The sequence below is a fragment of the Leiobunum rupestre genome, chromosome 3, assembly GCF_980474605.1.
Source record: "Leiobunum rupestre chromosome 3, qqLeiRupe1.1.hap1, whole genome shotgun sequence".
Lineage (NCBI taxonomy): Eukaryota > Metazoa > Arthropoda > Arachnida > Opiliones > Sclerosomatidae > Leiobunum > Leiobunum rupestre.
In genome coordinates, this window is record NC_143386.1 from 45,759,530 (window position 1) to 45,777,056 (window position 17,527).

Consider the following 17,527-nt stretch of genomic DNA (forward strand, 5'->3'; position numbering starts at 1 on the left):
CTGGGTATGACGTCAATTCCGCGTCACTCCACGCATAACAATCAGTAATTATTCCGACTGATACACTTATGGAACGTAATTATACGCTTATGATATATCTTGTCGTACAATCAGGCACGGATTATTATTATTATTAACTTCCGGTCGGTAAATATTACTACCAGTTAGTAAATATAATTAGCGTATGCTTCTTCATGATTTTAAAAGTATAACAAAAGAAATTTTGTCATATTTACCGAAAATTCCATAATTCCTCTCTAGTTTAATGATCTTAAATGTTGTAGCTCGTTTATCAAAATAGCTTAATCGTTAAAAACGTTAAGGTTGGAACTATTTTTTTGTTCCCATAATATTTCGAAAGAACGTTTAGTACTAAAATTAATTGTCTGAAAAGGTATAAAAGCTAAACGACAAAAATGAAAACAATTTACTTTATCGTTTGACGTTTCACTTAAAGATGGATAGTTTCAAATGCGTTCTTTTGCTCGCCTTATCTTACAGTACTAGTACAGTTTACTGTTATTCCTACGCCGTGACCGATTTGAAATTTTGCGGTGAGTGTCTGGGATAGTTGTGCAAATTATTTCTACTTGAATATGCCCTTCAATAAAACCTAGAGCTGTGCGACTACTCGGACATCATCGAGTGCTCGGCCTTTTTTGAGGTCGAGTATTCGAACTCGACCTCGAATAAGTAATTGGAGAATACTCGTCGATTACCGAGTACCAAAAAATGGCATATTCGGGTACCCGATTACTCGAATAAGCTGCTCTCTAAACAAGTCGAGTATTTCTTTTTTCTATCCTCGTTGCTTCAAAGGTCAAAGAGGGGTTTATACAACTTTTTGGGGGTAATAAACGGTACCTACAAAGTTGTGGAAACTCTGGTTCATTTAAATTAAAGGAATATTTTTCAGCATTGAAAGTTACTTTATACTCCTTTTAAATTTAATTTCATAATTACTTGAATAAAACCAGCTCGTAATCAAGTACTCGATAACCCGACTCGTTAAAAATATTACTCTAGGGTTTTTTTAGTTACTCCACTCGAATAAGAGAAAATTTCCCCTTAATCAAGTACTCGATTACTCGACTCGACTTCAATATTACTCGACTCGAATACTCAATGAAAAAATATTTGGTACTCGATACCCAACTCGATTGCTTAAAACCACTACTCGCACAGCAATAATAAAACCTCTTCAAGGAAATCGCCAACAAGTAATATATCAGAGAGCCAGGACCCGCAAGTTACTGTTTATTTGGTGCTTGTTTAAATAATGGAAACGTTTCTCCTGTAAAAAGGCTGTAAACCGAACGTCGTGTTTTTTCTCAAAAAAGGCTACACTTATTGTATACCGTACAGGTGAAAGTTTCCATTATTTCAACAAGCACTATATAAAAAGTAACTTGCAGATCCTGGCTTTCTGAAACAGTACTTCTTGGCGATTTCCTTGAAGAATGAAGATGTGTTATTGAAGGGCCTATTATAATTAAATATTCGCTTTAGAAGATGAAGAGTACGCCCAACTTTCCAAAGTGATAAACTGCGCCAAGCAAGCTCCAGCCGCGGTAAATATCTCATTTCAAATTATTAGTCTTTTCAAAAGTATATAAAAATATTCTTTGATAGAAGGATTCATTTAATCAATTAAAATTAAACATATACATTCGCAGGCTTGAGATAGTTTTCAATGGACGTTTCACGGTTCAAAATATATAACGCTTGTATTCGAGGGGTCGGACATTCACCATAAATGTTTACGGGATTTAAGGATTTCTTCTTGGATTTCAGAGTTCTTATCTTTTGTCGCGGATTTCGGGATTTCTCAATTTCTCGATTTATCGCTGGATTTCAAAATTTATCGCTGGATTTCGGGATTTTGTAATTTCTCGCTTTCTTGTCGGATTTCGGGATTTCTTGCCGGATTTCGGGATTTCTTGCCGGATTTCGAGATTTCCCGTCAGATTTCTGGATTTCGAGATTTCCCGTCGGATTTCTGGATTTCTTCCAGGATTTCGAGATTTCCCGTCGGATTTCTTGATTTCTTGTCGGATTTCGAGATTTCTTTCCGGATTTCTGGATTTCTTGCAGGATTTCGAGATTTCGCTGCGGAGTTCTGGATTCCTTGCCGGGTTTCGAGATTTCCCGTCGGATTTCTGGATTTCTTGCCGGATTTCGAGATTTCCCGTCGGAATTCTGGATTTCTTGCCGGATTTCGAGATTTCCCGTCGGATTTCTGGATTTCTTGCCGGGTTTCTGGATTTCTTGCAGGATTTCGAGATTTCTTGCCGGAATTCTGGATTTCTTGCCGGGTTTCGAGATTTACCGTCGGATTTCTGGATTTCTTGCAGGATTTCGAGATTTCCCGTCAGCTTTCGAGATTTCTTGCCGTATTTCTGTATTTCTTGCCGGATTTCGAGATTTCCCGTTGGATTTCTGGATTTCTTCCAGGATTTCGAGATTTCCCGTCAGATTTCTTGATTTCTTGTCGGATTTCGAGATTCCGGATTTCTGGATTTCTTGCAGGATTTCGAGATTTCGCTGCGGAGTTCTGGATTCCTTGCCGGGTTTCGAGATTTCCCGTCGGATTTCTGGATTTCGAGATTTCCCGTCGGAGTTCTGGATTCCTTGCCGGGTTTCGAGATTTCCCGTCGGATTTCTGGATTTCTTCCAGGATTTCGAGATTTCCCGTCGGATTTCTTGATTTCTTGTCGGATTTCGAGATTTCTTTCCGGATTTCTGGATTTCTTGCAGGATTTCGAGATTTCGCTGCGGAGTTCTGGATTCCTTGCCGGGTTTCGAGATTTCCCGTCGGATTTCTGGATTTCTTGCCGGATTTCGAGATTTCCCGTCGGAATTCTGGATTTCTTGCCGGGTTTCGAGATTTCCCGTCGGATTTCTGGATTTCTTGCCGGGTTTCTGGATTTCTTGCAGGATTTCGAGATTTCTTGCCGGAATTCTGGATTTCTTGCCGGGTTTCGAGATTTACCGTCGGATTTCTGGATTTCTTGCAGGATTTCGAGATTTCCCGTCAGCTTTCGAGATTTCTTGCCGTATTTCTGTATTTCTTGCCGGATTTCGAGATTTCGCTGCGGAGTTCTGGATTTCTTCCAGGATTTCGAGATTTCCCGTCAGATTTCTTGATTTCTTGTCGGATTTCGAGATTCCGGATTTCTGGATTTCTTGCAGGATTTCGAGATTTCGCTGCTGAGTTCTGGATTCCTTGCCGGGTTTCGAGATTTCCCGTCGGATTTCTGGATTTCTTCCAGGATTTCGAGATTTCCCGTCGGATTTCGGGATTTCTTGCCGGATTTCGAGATTTCCCGTCGGATTTCTGGATTTCTTGCCGGATTTCGAGATTTCCCGTCGGAATTCTGGATTTCTTGCCGGGTTTCGAGATTTCCCGTCGGATTTCTGGATTTCTTGCCGGGTTTCTGGAATTCTTGCAGGATTTCGAGATTTCTTGCCGGAATTCTGGATTTCTTGCCGGGTTTCGAGATTTACCGTCGGATTTCTGGATTTCTTGCAGGATTTCGAGATTTCCCGTCAGCTTTCGAGATTTCTTGCCGTATTTCTGTATTTCTTGCCGGATTTCGAGATTTCGCTGCGGAGTTCTGGATTTCTTCCAGGATTTCGAGATTTCCCGTCAGATTTCTTGATTTCTTGTCGGATTTCGAGATTCCGGATTTCTGGATTTCTTGCAGGATTTCGAGATTTCGCTGCGGAGTTCTGGATTCCTTGCCGGGTTTCGAGATTTCCCGTCGGATTTCTGGATTTCTTCCAGGATTTCGAGATTTCCCGTCGGATTTCGGGATTTCTTGCCATATTTCGAGATTTCCCGTCAGATTTCTGGATTTCGAGATTTCCCGTCGGATTTCTGGATTTCTTGCCGGATTTCGAGATTTCGCTGCGGAGTTCTGGATTCCTTGCCGGGTTTCGAGATTTCCCGTCGGATTTCTGGATTTCTTGCAGGATTTCGAGATTTCTTGCCGGAATTCTGGATTTCTTGCCGGGTTTCGAGATTTACCGTCGGATTTCTGGATTTCTTGCAGGATTTCGAGATTTCCCGTCGGAATTCTGGATTTCTTGCCGGGTTTCGAGATTTCCCGTCGGATTTCTGGATTTCTTGCCGGGTTTCTGGATTTCTTGCAGGATTTCGAGATTTCTTGCCGGAATTCTGGATTTCCCCGGGTTTCGAGATTTACCGTCGGATTTCTGGATTTCTTGCAGGATTTCGAGATTTCCCGTCAGCTTTCGAGATTTCTCGCCGTATTTCTGTATTTCTTGCCGGATTTCGAGATTTCGCTGCGGAGTTCTGGATTTCTTCCAGGATTTCGAGATTTCCCGTCAGATTTCTTGATTTCTTGTCGGATTTCGAGATTCCGGATTTCTGGATTTCTTGCAGGATTTCGAGATTTCGCTGCGGAGTTCTGGATTCCTTGCCGGGTTTCGAGATTTCCCGTCGGATTTCTGGATTTCTTCCAGGATTTCGAGATTTCCCGTCGGATTTCGGGATTTCTTGCCGGATTTCGAGATTTCCCGTCAGATTTCTGGATTTCGAGATTTCCCGTCGGATTTCTGGATTTCTTGCAGGATTTCGAGATTTCTTGCCGGAATTCTGGATTTCTTGCCGGGTTTCGAGATTTACCGTCGGATTTCTGGATTTCTTGCAGGATTTCGAGATTTCCCGTCAGCTTTCGAGATTTCTTGCCGTATTTCTGTATTTCTTGCCGGATTTCGAGATTTCCCGTTGGATTTCTGGATTTCTTCCAGGATTTCAAGATTTCCCGTCAGATTTCTTGATTTCTTGTCGGATTTCGAGATTCCGGATTTCTGGATTTCTTGCAGGATTTCGAGATTTCGCTGCGGAGTTCTGGATTCCTTGCCGGGTTTCGAGATTTCCCGTCGGATTTCTGGATTTCGAGATTTCCCGTCGGAGTTCTGGATTCCTTGCCGGGTTTCGAGATTTCCCGTCGGATTTCTGGATTTCTTCCAGGATTTCGAGATTTCCCGTCGGATTTCTTGATTTCTTGTCGGATTTCGAGATTTCTTTCCGGATTTCTGGATTTCTTGCAGGATTTCGAGATTTCGCTGCGGAGTTCTGGATTCCTTGCCGGGTTTCGAGATTTCCCGTCGGATTTCTGGATTTCTTCCAGGATTTCGAGATTTCCCGTCAGCTTTCGAGATTTCTTGCCGTATTTCTGTATTTCTTGCCGGATTTCGAGATTTCGCTGCGGAGTTCTGGATTCCTTGCCGGGTTTCGAGATTTCCCGTCGGATTTCTGGATTTCTTCCAGGATTTCGAGATTTCCCGTCGGATTTCTTGATTTCTTGCCGGATTTCGAGATTTCCCGTCAGATTTCTGGATTTCGAGATTTCCCGTCGGATTTCTGGATTTCTTGCCGGATTTCGAGATTTCGCTGCGGAGTTCTGGATTCCTTGCCGGGTTTCGAGATTTCGCTGCGGAGTTCTGGATTTCTTCCCGGATTTCGAGATTTCCCGTCAGATTTCTTGATTTCTTGTCGGATTTCGAGATTCCGGATTTCTGGATTTCTTGCAGGATTTCGAGATTTCGCTGCGGAGTTCTGGATTCCTTGCCGGGTTTCGAGATTTCCCGTCGGATTTCTATATTTCTTCCAGGATTTCGAGATTTCCCGTCGGATTTCTTGATTTCTTGCCGGATTTCGAGATTTCCCGTCAGATTTCTGGATTTCGAGATTTCCCGTCGGATTTCTGGATTTCTTGCCGGATTTCGAGATTTCGCTGCGGAGTTCTGGATTCCTTGCCGGGTTTCGAGATTTCCCGTCGGATTTCTGGATTTCTTCCAGGATTTCGAGATTTCCCGTCGGATTTCTGGATTTCTTGTCGGATTTCGAGATTTCTTTCCGGATTTCTGGATTTCTTGCAGGATTTCGAGATTTCGCTGCGGAGTTCTGGATTCCTTGCCGGGTTTCGAGATTTCCCGTCGGATTTCTGTATTTCTTGCCGGATTTCGAGATTTCCCGTCGGAATTCTGGATTTCTTGCCGGGTTTCGAGATTTACCGTCGGATTTCTGGATTTCTTGCAGGATTTCGATATTTCCCGTCAGCTTTCGAGATTTCTTGCCGTATTTCTGTATTTCTTGCCGGATTTCGAGATTTCCCGTTGGATTTCTGGATTTCTTCCAGGATTTCGAGATTTCCCGTCAGATTTCTTGATTTCTTGTCGGATTTCGAGATTCCGGATTTCTGGATTTCTTGCAGGATTTCGAGATTTCGCTGCGGAGTTCTGGATTCCTTGCCGGGTTTCGAGATTTCCCGTCGGATTTCTGGATTTCTTGCCGGATTTCGAGATTTCCCGTCGGAATTCTGGATTTCTTGCCGGGTTTCGAGATTTCCCGTCGGATTTCTGGATTTCTTGCCGGGTTTCTGGATTTCTTGCAGGATTTCGAGATTTCTTGCCGGAATTCTGGATTTCTTGCCGGGTTTCGAGATTTACCGTCGGATTTCTTGATTTCTTGCAGGATTTCGAGATTTCCCGTCAGCTTTCGAGATTTCTTGCCGTATTTCTGTATTTCTTGCCGGATTTCGAGATTTCCCGTCGGATTTCTGGATTTCTTCCAGGATTTCGAGATTTCCCGTCGGATTTCTTGATTTCTTGTCGGATTTCGAGATTCCGGATTTCTGGATTTCTTGCAGGATTTCGAGATTTCGCTGCGGAGTTCTGGATTCCTTGCCGGGTTTCGAGATTTCCCGTCGGATTTCTGGATTTCTTCCAGGATTTCGAGATTTCCCGTCGGATTTCTTGATTTCTTGTCGGATTTCGAGATTTCTTTCCGGATTTCTGGATTTCTTGCAGGATTTCGAGATTTCGCTGCGGAGTTCTGGATTCCTTGCCGGGTTTCGAGATTTCCCGTCGGATTTCTGGATTTCTTGCCGGATTTCGAGATTTCCCGTCGGAATTCTGGATTTCTTGCCGGGTTTCGAGATTTCCCGTCGGATTTCTGGATTTCTTGCCGGGTTTCTGGATTTCTTGCAGGATTTCGAGATTTCTTGCCGGAATTCTGGATTTCTTGCCGGGTTTCGAGATTTACCGTCGGATTTCTGGATTTCTTGCAGGATTTCGAGATTTCTCGTCAGCTTTCGAGATTTCTTGCCGTATTTCTGTATTTCTTGCCGGATTTCGAGATTTCCCGTTGGATTTCTGGATTTCTTCCAGGATTTCGAGATTTCCCGTCAGATTTCTTGATTTCTTGTCGGATTTCGAGATTCCGGATTTCTGGATTTCTTGCAGGATTTCGAGATTTCGCTGCGGAGTTCTGGATTCCTTGCCGGGTTTCGAGATTTCCCGTCGGATTTCTATATTTCTTCCAGGATTTCGAGATTTCCCGTCGGATTTCTTGATTTCTTGCCGGATTTCGAGATTTCCCGTCAGATTTCTGGATTTCGAGATTTCCCGTCGGATTTCTGGATTTCTTGCCGGATTTCGAGATTTCGCTGCGGAGTTCTGGATTCCTTGCCGGGTTTCGAGATTTCCCGTCGGATTTCTGGATTTCTTCCAGGATTTCGAGATTTCCCGTCGGATTTCTTGATTTCTTGTCGGATTTCGAGATTTCTTTCCGGATTTCTGGATTTCTTGCAGGATTTCGAGATTTCGCTGCGGAGTTCTGGATTCCTTGCCGGGTTTCGAGATTTCCCGTCGGATTTCTGGATTTCTTGCCGGATTTCGAGATTTCCCGTCGGAATTCTGGATTTCTTGCCGGGTTTCGAGATTTCCCGTCGGATTTCTGGATTTCTTGCCGGGTTTCTGGATTTCTTGCAGGATTTCGAGATTTCTTGCCGGAATTCTGGATTTCTTGCCGGGTTTCGAGATTTACCGTCGGATTTCTGGATTTCTTGCAGGATTTCGAGATTTCCCGTCAGCTTTCGAGATTTCTTGCCGTATTTCTGTATTTCTTGCCGGATTTCGAGATTTCCCGTTGGATTTCTGGATTTCTTCCAGGATTTCGAGATTTCCCGTCAGATTTCTTGATTTCTTGTCGGATTTCGAGATTCCGGATTTCTGGATTTCTTGCAGGATTTCGAGATTTCGCTGCGGAGTTCTGGATTCCTTGCCGGGTTTCGAGATTTCCCGTCGGATTTCTGGATTTCTTGCCGGATTTCGAGATTTCCCGTCGGAATTCTGGATTTCTTGCCGGGTTTCGAGATTTCCCGTCGGATTTCTGGATTTCTTGCCGGGTTTCTGGATTTCTTGCAGGATTTCGAGATTTCTTGCCGGAATTCTGGATTTCTTGCCGGGTTTCGAGATTTACCGTCGGATTTCTTGATTTCTTGCAGGATTTCGAGATTTCCCGTCAGCTTTCGAGATTTCTTGCCGTATTTCTGTATTTCTTGCCGGATTTCGAGATTTCCCGTCGGATTTCTGGATTTCTTCCAGGATTTCGAGATTTCCCGTCGGATTTCTTGATTTCTTGTCGGATTTCGAGATTCCGGATTTCTGGATTTCTTGCAGGATTTCGAGATTTCGCTGCGGAGTTCTTGATTCCTTGCCGGGTTTCGAGATTTCCCGTCGGATTTCTGGATTTCTTGCCGGATTTCTGGATTTCTTGCCGGATTTCGAGATTTCCCGTCGGATTTCTGGATTTCTTGCCGGGTTTCTGGATTTCTTGCAGGATTTCGAGATTTCTTGCCAGAATTCTGGATTTCTTGCCGGGTTTCGAGATTTACCGTCGGATTTCTGGATTTCTTGCAGGATTTCGAGATTTCCCGTCAGCTTTCGATATTTCTTGCCGGATTTCGAGATTTCGCTGCGGAGTTCTGGATTCCTTGGCGGGTTTCGAGATTTCCCGCCGGATTTCTGGATTTCTTGCCGGATTTCGAGATGTCTGGCCGGATTTCTGGATTTCTTGCAGGATTTCGAGATTTCGCTGCGGAGTTCTGGATTCCTTGCCGGGTTTCGAGATTTCCCGTCGGATTTCTGGATTTCTTGCCGGATTTCGAGATTTCTTGCCGGAGTTCTGGATTTCTTGCCGGATTTCGAGATTTCCCGTCGGAATTCTGGATTCCTTGCCGGGTTTCGAGATTTCCCTCGGATTTCTGAATTTCTTGCAGGATTTCGAGATTTCCCGTCGGCTTTCGAGATTTCGCTGCGGAATTTTGGATTCCTTGCCGGGTTTCGAGATTTCCCGTCGGATTTCTTGATTTCTTGCCGGATTTCGAGATTTCCCGTCGGATTTCTGGATTTCTTGCCGGATTTCGAGATTTCCCGTCGGATTTCTGGATTTCTTGCCGGATTTCGAGATTTCCCGTCGGATTTCTGGATTTCTTGCAGGATTTCGAGATTTCCCGTCGGATTTCTGGATTTCTTCCCGGATTTCGAGTTTTTGAAAAAAATTTTGGATTTTGAAGAAATCCAGGCTGGATTTCGGATTTCTTGGAAAGTGTACGGGATTTCTTTGAATGTCCGACTCCTCGCTTGTATTACTCCACTTACGGATGTAAAATGTAAAAATTACATTCCGTACAGAGTTAACTTATTTTTATATCATATTTTAACTATGCAATAGTTTTAGAAATTTAAAATATGTTGTATTTCACTTCGCTCTATTTTTGAAAAATCAGTGGAAACCTGCTAAGGTACATATGTTTCAAGCAAATGACAATTAGCACGATAGGCAGATGGATAGTGCTCTCGTCAGATATTTTTGTGATTATACAACATATAGCAATTTAATTGACTTAGGTGATTGGGGAATTCAGGGGTTGCGTGGAGAAATCGGATATGAGGTCGGAACCGGATATCCTTCAAGTTATTTGTGACGAGAGTTCCACCAAGAGTCAAAAGGTAAGGGGAAAATATTAATTCAGATTGATTTAACAACCGTTAATTTCATATTCGTTTCCGAAATTAAAAACGTTTAGTTTTTGGTGTGCATAAATCAACAATTAGACAGACACGTTGTAAGTATCATTTTAAATTTGGTGCCTATTCACATTAGAATTTGAGTTGTTAATTTTCCGGAACAATTAAATGCGGAAAATTTTCCGCAAATCGGAAAAATAAAAAGGGAATATAACCTCAGGTATTTCGAGTGGAACACCAACGTTTGCAGTTGTGGCCACTCTTGTCATTAGTTTTAAAAATGTTTGGCGCCACTGTACAAGGAAATTTGAAAAATTTAAGGCTTTTTCCCATAAAGATTGTTTTGCAGGTTATATTCCCTTTAATTTTACGGAAAATTTAAATGCGGAAATTTTTTCCGCAAATCGGAAAAATTAAACATATTACCAGAAGAAAATAGGGGGAAGTACGCTTCTAGTCAGCTTTGGAAAGGCGTCACTTTTCACGAATTTTCGCGCCCAAACGGTTTGGCGGGAAATCGCGGATGAATACATCGTTTAAAAAATCAATTTTTCTTAAATTGAACAATTGTAACATATTGGCCTTCTCATTCTCTGCAAATTGAGCTAAGGCGTATTTGCTTTCGTCGTTTATAGCCGTGTTGAATGAAAACAAAAGTGGAACTACTTTTTCAGTTTGATTTATTATGCGTAAAAAGGCGTTTTCGTGGGTCACACGACGACTTCTACGGCTCTAAGCTACAGATACGTACTTCCCCTATTTTCTTCTGATATTACTTATTAAAGGGAATATAACCTCAGGTTTTTGGTGTGAAACACGAACGTTTGCAGTTCTGGCCTCTCTTGCCTTTGGTTTTAAAAATCTTTGGCGCCACTGTACAAGGAAATTTGAAAAATTTAAGGGGTCTTCTTTTAAGATTGCTTTGCAGATTATAGTGCTCGGCATCCGATTAATTTTTATCCATGAATAAAATAAGCTCGGTGATATTTAAATTATATATATTTAAATAACCAATAGTTGAATAAAACTTGTAAAATGTTTAAATAATCGAAAGTGAATAAGCCTATTATTTAAATAAAACAAACAATTATTTAAATAAATACCACTTTTATTCAAATAAATGCTTGGTTGCGTAAAAAAACATAATTAACTAAGTTAAAATGATATTCTTTTTACCAACGTTTTTTAAATAAATCGGAAAATTTGTGGATAATGAAAAAACAATTCCGAACACTAGCAGATTATATTCCCTTTAAGGATTTTTATTCTAGACTAGTCTAAAGGTTTAGTTTTACTTTGGGATTCGAAAAAAATGAGCCGAAAATGCCACGAAGTTTAAATTTGCGAACAATATAAGGCTAATCATGGAATGAAAATCTTTTCATTTCTTTTTTTTCGGAAAAATACGATTTTTTTGGAAAAATTTCGACAAATTTCCCGACTTACAAGAACCACATAATTTACCTCTCAGAGAGTTACCCACTTAATGTCATTTGCTTTTAACATGTTCTTTAAACGGTACAGACTTTACTCATCTCGTAGGAGAGATATTATATTCTTTTGATAATATTTATATGTTTTTTTTAGAAAACTGACGGTGATAAAAAGAAAGTGGAGTCAGTTAAGGTGCAAATTTGAATGACCATTTCATTTGACGTTATTAAAACTATTTAAATTAATAAATTTAATTTTAATTTTCAGAAATGTTTCGATTCTATATGAATGTAAAAAAATCCTAATCGATATAACACGGGGTTAGATTGAATAAATAAAAAATCCGCATAATCAAGAAAGGGTTCTTTGTGAATTTAAACGAATCAGACAGTGTATGTACCAACAATACGAAATAATAACGTATCCATTATTTCCCAGTATTATACAATAGATGTCTTGAAATTGATAGTGTCATCCGCCACTATTTATTTTGCCAATAATATAACACCTGGCTTTTCAAAAAATAAGGTTAAGTCTTTACCCAATAATTACTACTTTGAATTTTAGGCTGTAGGGAGGTGGATTTCGCGGAAAAAATTCAACATTCAATTCAAACACTTTAGATGAGGGTTTTTCGTGAAGAATAGAGGGCAAAAACGCTATTTGCTTTTAATTTTGGGTAATTTGGGAGAGACGAGTATCCTAGGTTATAAATGTAAAATGGCTCGGTTGGGGCTCTTTCAACGCTTAGGTACTTTAAGAGAACGCAACCGAAATGAATTTCGTCTCCGGATTAGTATTAGTGTTCGCCATTTTAACGTTGGCATTCGGTCAAGGGGATGAGCAAGCTAAACAAGAAATGGATAAAATTCGAAGAGTTAGTTGTTGTAAGTTTCAATTTCCATTTTTTTCAATTGATGATTTCTTTTAAATATTAAATAAAGGTTTATTTTAGTCAAAAGAGTTGATACTTCAAGAGTGTTTATTTATTTTGTAAAAATCCGGGATGTGAAATAAAATAGAGAGCTTGACGAGAGGTCGGACACTTGCCATTATTTTGTACGGGATTTCGTAGAGATTTTGGCGATTTTATCAGTACTTTTTGAAGTGATTTTGGGATTTCTATGTTAATTTACCATAGAGAGAGTTAAAAGATTTTGCGATTTTCGACAAAGTGTACAGCATTTTGGTAACACTAAAAAACGAGCAGATAAAACATGTAGGATCAGTGGCGTAGGTACAAAAACAGTGAAAACTGCGCCTATCGTAATGTATGTGTAAACAATTGATTCTTTTAAATTCGGTCGTTTTGGGAATTTTTACTTTTAGGCGATTTTAAGAGTTTGTGACTTTTGGCCTTGTTTAGCAGTTTGTGACTTTTGGCCTTGTTTAGCAGTTTGTGACTTTTGACCTTGTTTAGCAGTTTGTGACTTTTGGCCTTGTTTAGCAGTTTGTGACTTTTGGCCTTGTTTAGCAGTTTGTGACTTTTGGCCTTGTTTAGCAGTTTGTGACTTTTGGCCTTGTTTAGCAGTTTGTGACTTTTGGCCTTGTTTAGCAGTTTGTGACTTTTGGCCTTGTTTAGCAGTTTGTGACTTTTGGCCTTGTTTAGCAGTTTGTGACTTTTGACCTTGTTTAGCAGTTTGTGACTTTTGGCCTTGTTTAGCAGTTTGTGACTTTTGGTCATGTTTAGCAGTTTGTGACTTTTGGCCTTGTTTAGCAGTTTGTGACTTTTGGCCTTGTTTAGCAGTTTGTGACTTTTGGCCTTGTTTAGCAGTTTGTGACTTTTGGCCTTGTTTAGCAGTTTGTGATTTTTGGCCTTGTTTAGCAGTTTGTGACTTTTGGCCTTGTTTAGCAGTTTGTGACTTTTGACCTTGTTTAGCAGTTTGTGACTTTTGGCCTTGTTTAGCAGTTTGTGACTTTTGGTCATGTTTAGCAGTTTGTGACTTTTGGCCTTGTTTAGCAGTTTGTGACTTTTGGCCTTGTTTAGCAGTTTGTGACTTTTGGCCTTGTTTAGCAGTTTGTGACTTTTGGCCTTGTTTAGCAGTTTGTGACTTTTGGCCTTGTTTAGCAGTTTGTGACTTTTGGCCTTGTTTAGCAGTTTGTGACTTTTGGTCATGTTTAGCAGTTTGTGACTTTTGGCCTTGTTTAGCAGTTTGTGACTTTTGGTCATGTTTAGCAGTTTGTGACTTTTGGCCTTGTTTAGCAGTTTGTGACTTTTGGCCTTGTTTAGCAGTTTGTGACTTTTGGCCTTGTTTAGCAGTTTGTGACTTTTGGCCTTGTTTAGCAGTTTGTGACTTTTGACCTTGTTTAGCAGTTTGTGACTTTTGGCCTTGTTTAGCAGTTTGTGACTTTTGGTCATGTTTAGCAGTTTGTGACTTTTGGCCTTGTTTAGCAGTTTGTGACTTTTGGCCTTGTTTAGCAGTTTGTGACTTTTGGCCTTGTTTAGCAGTTTGTGACTTTTGGCCTTGTTTAGCAGTTTGTGACTTTTGGCCTTGTTTAGCAGTTTGTGACTTTTGGCCTTGTTTAGCAGTTTGTGACTTTTGACCTTGTTTAGCAGTTTGTGACTTTTGGCCTTGTTTAGCAGTTTGTGACTTTTGGTCATGTTTAGCAGTTTGTGACTTTTGGCCTTGTTTAGCAGTTTGTGACTTTTGGCCTTGTTTAGCAGTTTGTGACTTTTGGCCTTGTTTAGCAGTTTGTGACTTTTGGCCTTGTTTAGCAGTTTGTGACTTTTGGCCTTGTTTAGCAGTTTGTGACTTTTGACCTTGTTTAGCAGTTTGTGACTTTTGGCCTTGTTTAGCAGTTTGTGACTTTTGGCCTTGTTTAGCAGTTTGTGACTTTTGGCCTTGTTTAGCAGTTTGTGACTTTTGGCCTTGTTTAGCAGTTTGTGACTTTTGGCCTTGTTTAGCAGTTTGTGACTTTTGGCCTTGTTTAGCAGTTTGTGACTTTTGACCTTGTTTAGCAGTTTGTGACTTTTGGCCTTGTTTAGCAGTTTGTGACTTTTGGTCATGTTTAGCAGTTTGTGACTTTTGGCCTTGTTTAGCAGTTTGTGACTTTTGGCCTTGTTTAGCAGTTTGTGACTTTTGGCCTTGTTTAGCAGTTTGTGACTTTTGGCCTTGTTTAGCAGTTTGTGACTTTTGGTCATGTTTAGCAGTTTGTGACTTTTGGCCTTGTTTAGCAGTTTGTGACTTTTGGCCTTGTTTAGCAGTTTGTGACTTTTGGCCTTGTTTAGCAGTTTGTGACTTTTGGCCTTGTTTAGCAGTTTGTGACTTTTGGCCTTGTTTAGCAGTTTGTGACTTTTGACCTTGTTTAGCAGTTTGTGACTTTTGGCCTTGTTTAGCAGTTTGTGACTTTTGGTCATGTTTAGCAGTTTGTGACTTTTGGCCTTGTTTAGCAGTTTGTGACTTTTGGCCTTGTTTAGCAGTTTGTGACTTTTGGCCTTGTTTAGCAGTTTGTGACTTTTGGCCTTGTTTAGCAGTTTGTGACTTTTGGCCTTGTTTAGCAGTTTGTGACTTTTGGCCTTGTTTAGCAGTTTGTGACTTTTGGTCATGTTTAGCAGTTTGTGACTTTTGGCCTTGTTTAGCAGTTTGTGACTTTTGGCCTTGTTTAGCAGTTTGTGACTTTTGGGTGGGTTTTATTGATATTTGTGATAATTCATTTTAGTGGTTTGTAACTTTCGGTGCTTATTTGGCACTGTTTCTGGGTGGTTTTGTGGTTCCTGAAGTTTTCGGATTTCGGCCTGTTGCGGAATAACCTAAGTTCATTTGGAGGGTATTTAATTTGAGTGGTTTAATTGAAAATAAGTGTAAAATTGGCCATTGATCTCTCGTACATCCCGAGCACCACATTGGCGTATTTATATACGTCACCGGGAAGGGCGTAGACTATCAAATAAAACTATACTTTTATCTAACTTATCTATTATTTTAAATCCATAAAGTATCAGTTTTTTTTTAAATATACGTTTAGGGCTGTGCGAGTACTCGAACATCATCGAGTATTCGTCCTTTTTTGAGGTCGAGTAGTCGGACTCGACGACCTCGAATAAGTAATTGGAGAAAACTCGTCGATTACCGAATACCAAAAAATTGCATATTCGGGTACCCGATTACTAGAATAAGCTGCTCTCTGAACTCGTCAAGTATTTGTTTTTTCTATCCTCGCTGCTTCAAAGTTCAAAGAGGGGTTTATACAACTTTTCGGGGGTAATAAACGGTACCTACAAAGTTGTGGAAACTGTGGTTCATTTAAATTAAAGGAATATTTTTCAGCATTGAAAGGTGCTTAATAATCCTTTTAAATTTAATTTCATAATTACTTGAATCAAGTACTACATAACCCGCCTCGTTAAAAATATTACTCGAGGTTTTTTTTAGTTACTCGACTCGAATAAGATAAAGTTTCCCCTTAATCAAGTACTCGATTACTCGACTCGACTTCAATATTACTCGACTCGAATACTCAATGAAAAAAATTTGGTACTCGATACCCGACTTGATTGCTTAAAACCACAACTCGCATAGCCCTAACCTTTACACATTTTTAAAACGAATTTAATTTAATTTATATTTTCTTTCAGCCACTGATTCGGCAATAAAAGGCAAAGTAAAAAAATGCGAGGCATTTTTACCAGATAAAGTACACGTCCATAATGAAAAATCTATTTTAATTAATTTAATATAATACCAATGATATTTGAAATTTAGATTAAAAATATTGGAAAATCCATGAAAGATGCTGTGGCTAAGTCCATGAGTGAAGACGATTTTAAAAAAGCTATGTGCGCACCCAAAAACCCAATTCACGAAAAAGTAATTATTTTCATCTTGACCTACTGTATTAGTAGAAGTATCCAATAACAAATGTTACGTAAGGTAGAAGAACGCATAGGGGTCTTCATATTTTTATTTTGAACCATTTTAGATAAGACGTCATATGGAAAGTGGAAATTACCAAAAACCAGTAAGTTTAATTTCATTTTTAACACTAAACGAAAAATTTCAACCAGTACGTATTTTATATTTCAATTAAAGCCCGTACTGTCTGCTGAAGAAGAAAGTCAAACTACAAAATATTTCGTAAGGTTTATTTTTTAAACGCATTAACTATTAGTGGCTAACTCATGTTCTAATTGATTTACAGAGTTGTCTTATGGCGATAAATTAAGTCAATTTAACGAGTTAAATAAAACTTTATTACATTTTCCGAGTCACATTTTATTTTATGTACTAAATGTTTACAATATTGAAACTAATTTTTAAATGTATTTACATTTTCAATAAATCAATGATGATGTGGATCTTTGATAAATCTTAAGCCACAATATCCGCAAGCGTGGGGTCCTTCTGGATCCTAAAATTAATTTTAATTAAAAAAATATGGATATCTATATGCAGTTATGCATATCCAATAGACAGCTATTCCTACCAAATTTATGTACACTTTAGGATGTCCTAAAGGTCCTCCACCTCCATTGCAAAATACATCTCGTCCTTTGATAGGTGTAGGTGGTACTTCAGCGATTAAATCAATGGCAAAGCGTTCGTTTATCTTTGGAAATTTTTTTATCATTCACTTGTCAGTACTTTTATTTGGGAATATATATGTTTACCTGTTTTGGTTTATCTATGAATCTAACTAGTCTGTAATCATCTTCTGTCCAGCGCTGGAGAAATAAATAAAAACCAATTTACTTTTCATAATAATCACAGACAAATTTTCCCCTTCTTTAACTAGAAAAGTGTAAGCCTTTGCAAGTACTTTTATTAATATTTTTGGAAAATTATTTTCCCAATGTATTCTTATTTCTTTCCAAATATACAGACTATTAAGCTTAATAAAGTTTTAAAGTAATCGTGAAGATCGTAAGAATAGACAGACATTAAAGAAGCTGCAACAGATACGAAAACAGTACCAAGACGGTGGTTTCCGCCGATAGAATTACCATCAGTTGGGGTAGGATAACATGATGTTATATAACGAACGTACCTGTCCAGTGTGTGTTGTTTTCTCTTCAGGAACCCATTTTTTCGTTTTATCTGGTAAACTACTTAAATTTGGACAAGAAATAACGCGTAGAGACGAAGAATTTAGCAGACGTGAATTTCCAAATAACCTCAAAGCGGTCGCCATTTTTGTTTATCTCAAAAGTTATCCAAACGTAAAATAGATGGCGGCACCTTCGAGCTTTTCATTTTCAGTCGCCATGGTTACCGTTTTCTCTCCATTCGAAGAAACGCGTCAGGAAGGATAT

General features: G+C 39.6%; 2 protein-coding genes and 1 long non-coding RNA gene across 3 annotated transcripts; 2 read left to right on the plus strand and 1 right to left on the minus strand.

Annotated features, from left to right (window-relative positions):
- Positions 1-456: 456 nt before the first annotated feature.
- LOC149951937 (uncharacterized) lies at positions 457-11,481 on the plus strand. Its single transcript, XM_090169702.1, has 5 exons — positions 457-554; positions 1,510-1,571; positions 9,724-9,825; positions 9,903-9,941; positions 11,431-11,481. The coding sequence occupies exons 1-5, from the start codon at positions 458-460 to the stop codon at positions 11,479-11,481; spliced, it is 351 nt and encodes a 116-aa protein (XP_090025828.1). The 5' UTR covers position 457.
- Positions 11,482-15,864: 4,383 nt separating this feature from the next.
- LOC149951938 (uncharacterized) lies at positions 15,865-16,502 on the plus strand. The gene is made up of 5 exons (XR_016479881.1): positions 15,865-15,912; positions 15,981-16,085; positions 16,198-16,236; positions 16,308-16,352; positions 16,417-16,502. It is a non-coding gene; the product is annotated as an uncharacterized LOC149951938 (long non-coding RNA).
- Positions 16,446-17,435, minus strand: ND-13A (NADH dehydrogenase (ubiquinone) 13 kDa A subunit). Its single transcript, XM_090168389.1, has 4 exons — positions 17,263-17,435; positions 16,886-16,939; positions 16,702-16,824; positions 16,446-16,626 (listed from the first exon to the last, which is right to left on the minus strand). Exons 1-4 carry the CDS (start codon positions 17,404-17,406, stop codon positions 16,558-16,560), a joined length of 390 nt encoding a protein of 129 aa, XP_090024515.1. The 5' UTR covers positions 17,407-17,435; the 3' UTR covers positions 16,446-16,557.
- Between the last annotated feature and the right edge of the window lie 92 nt (positions 17,436-17,527).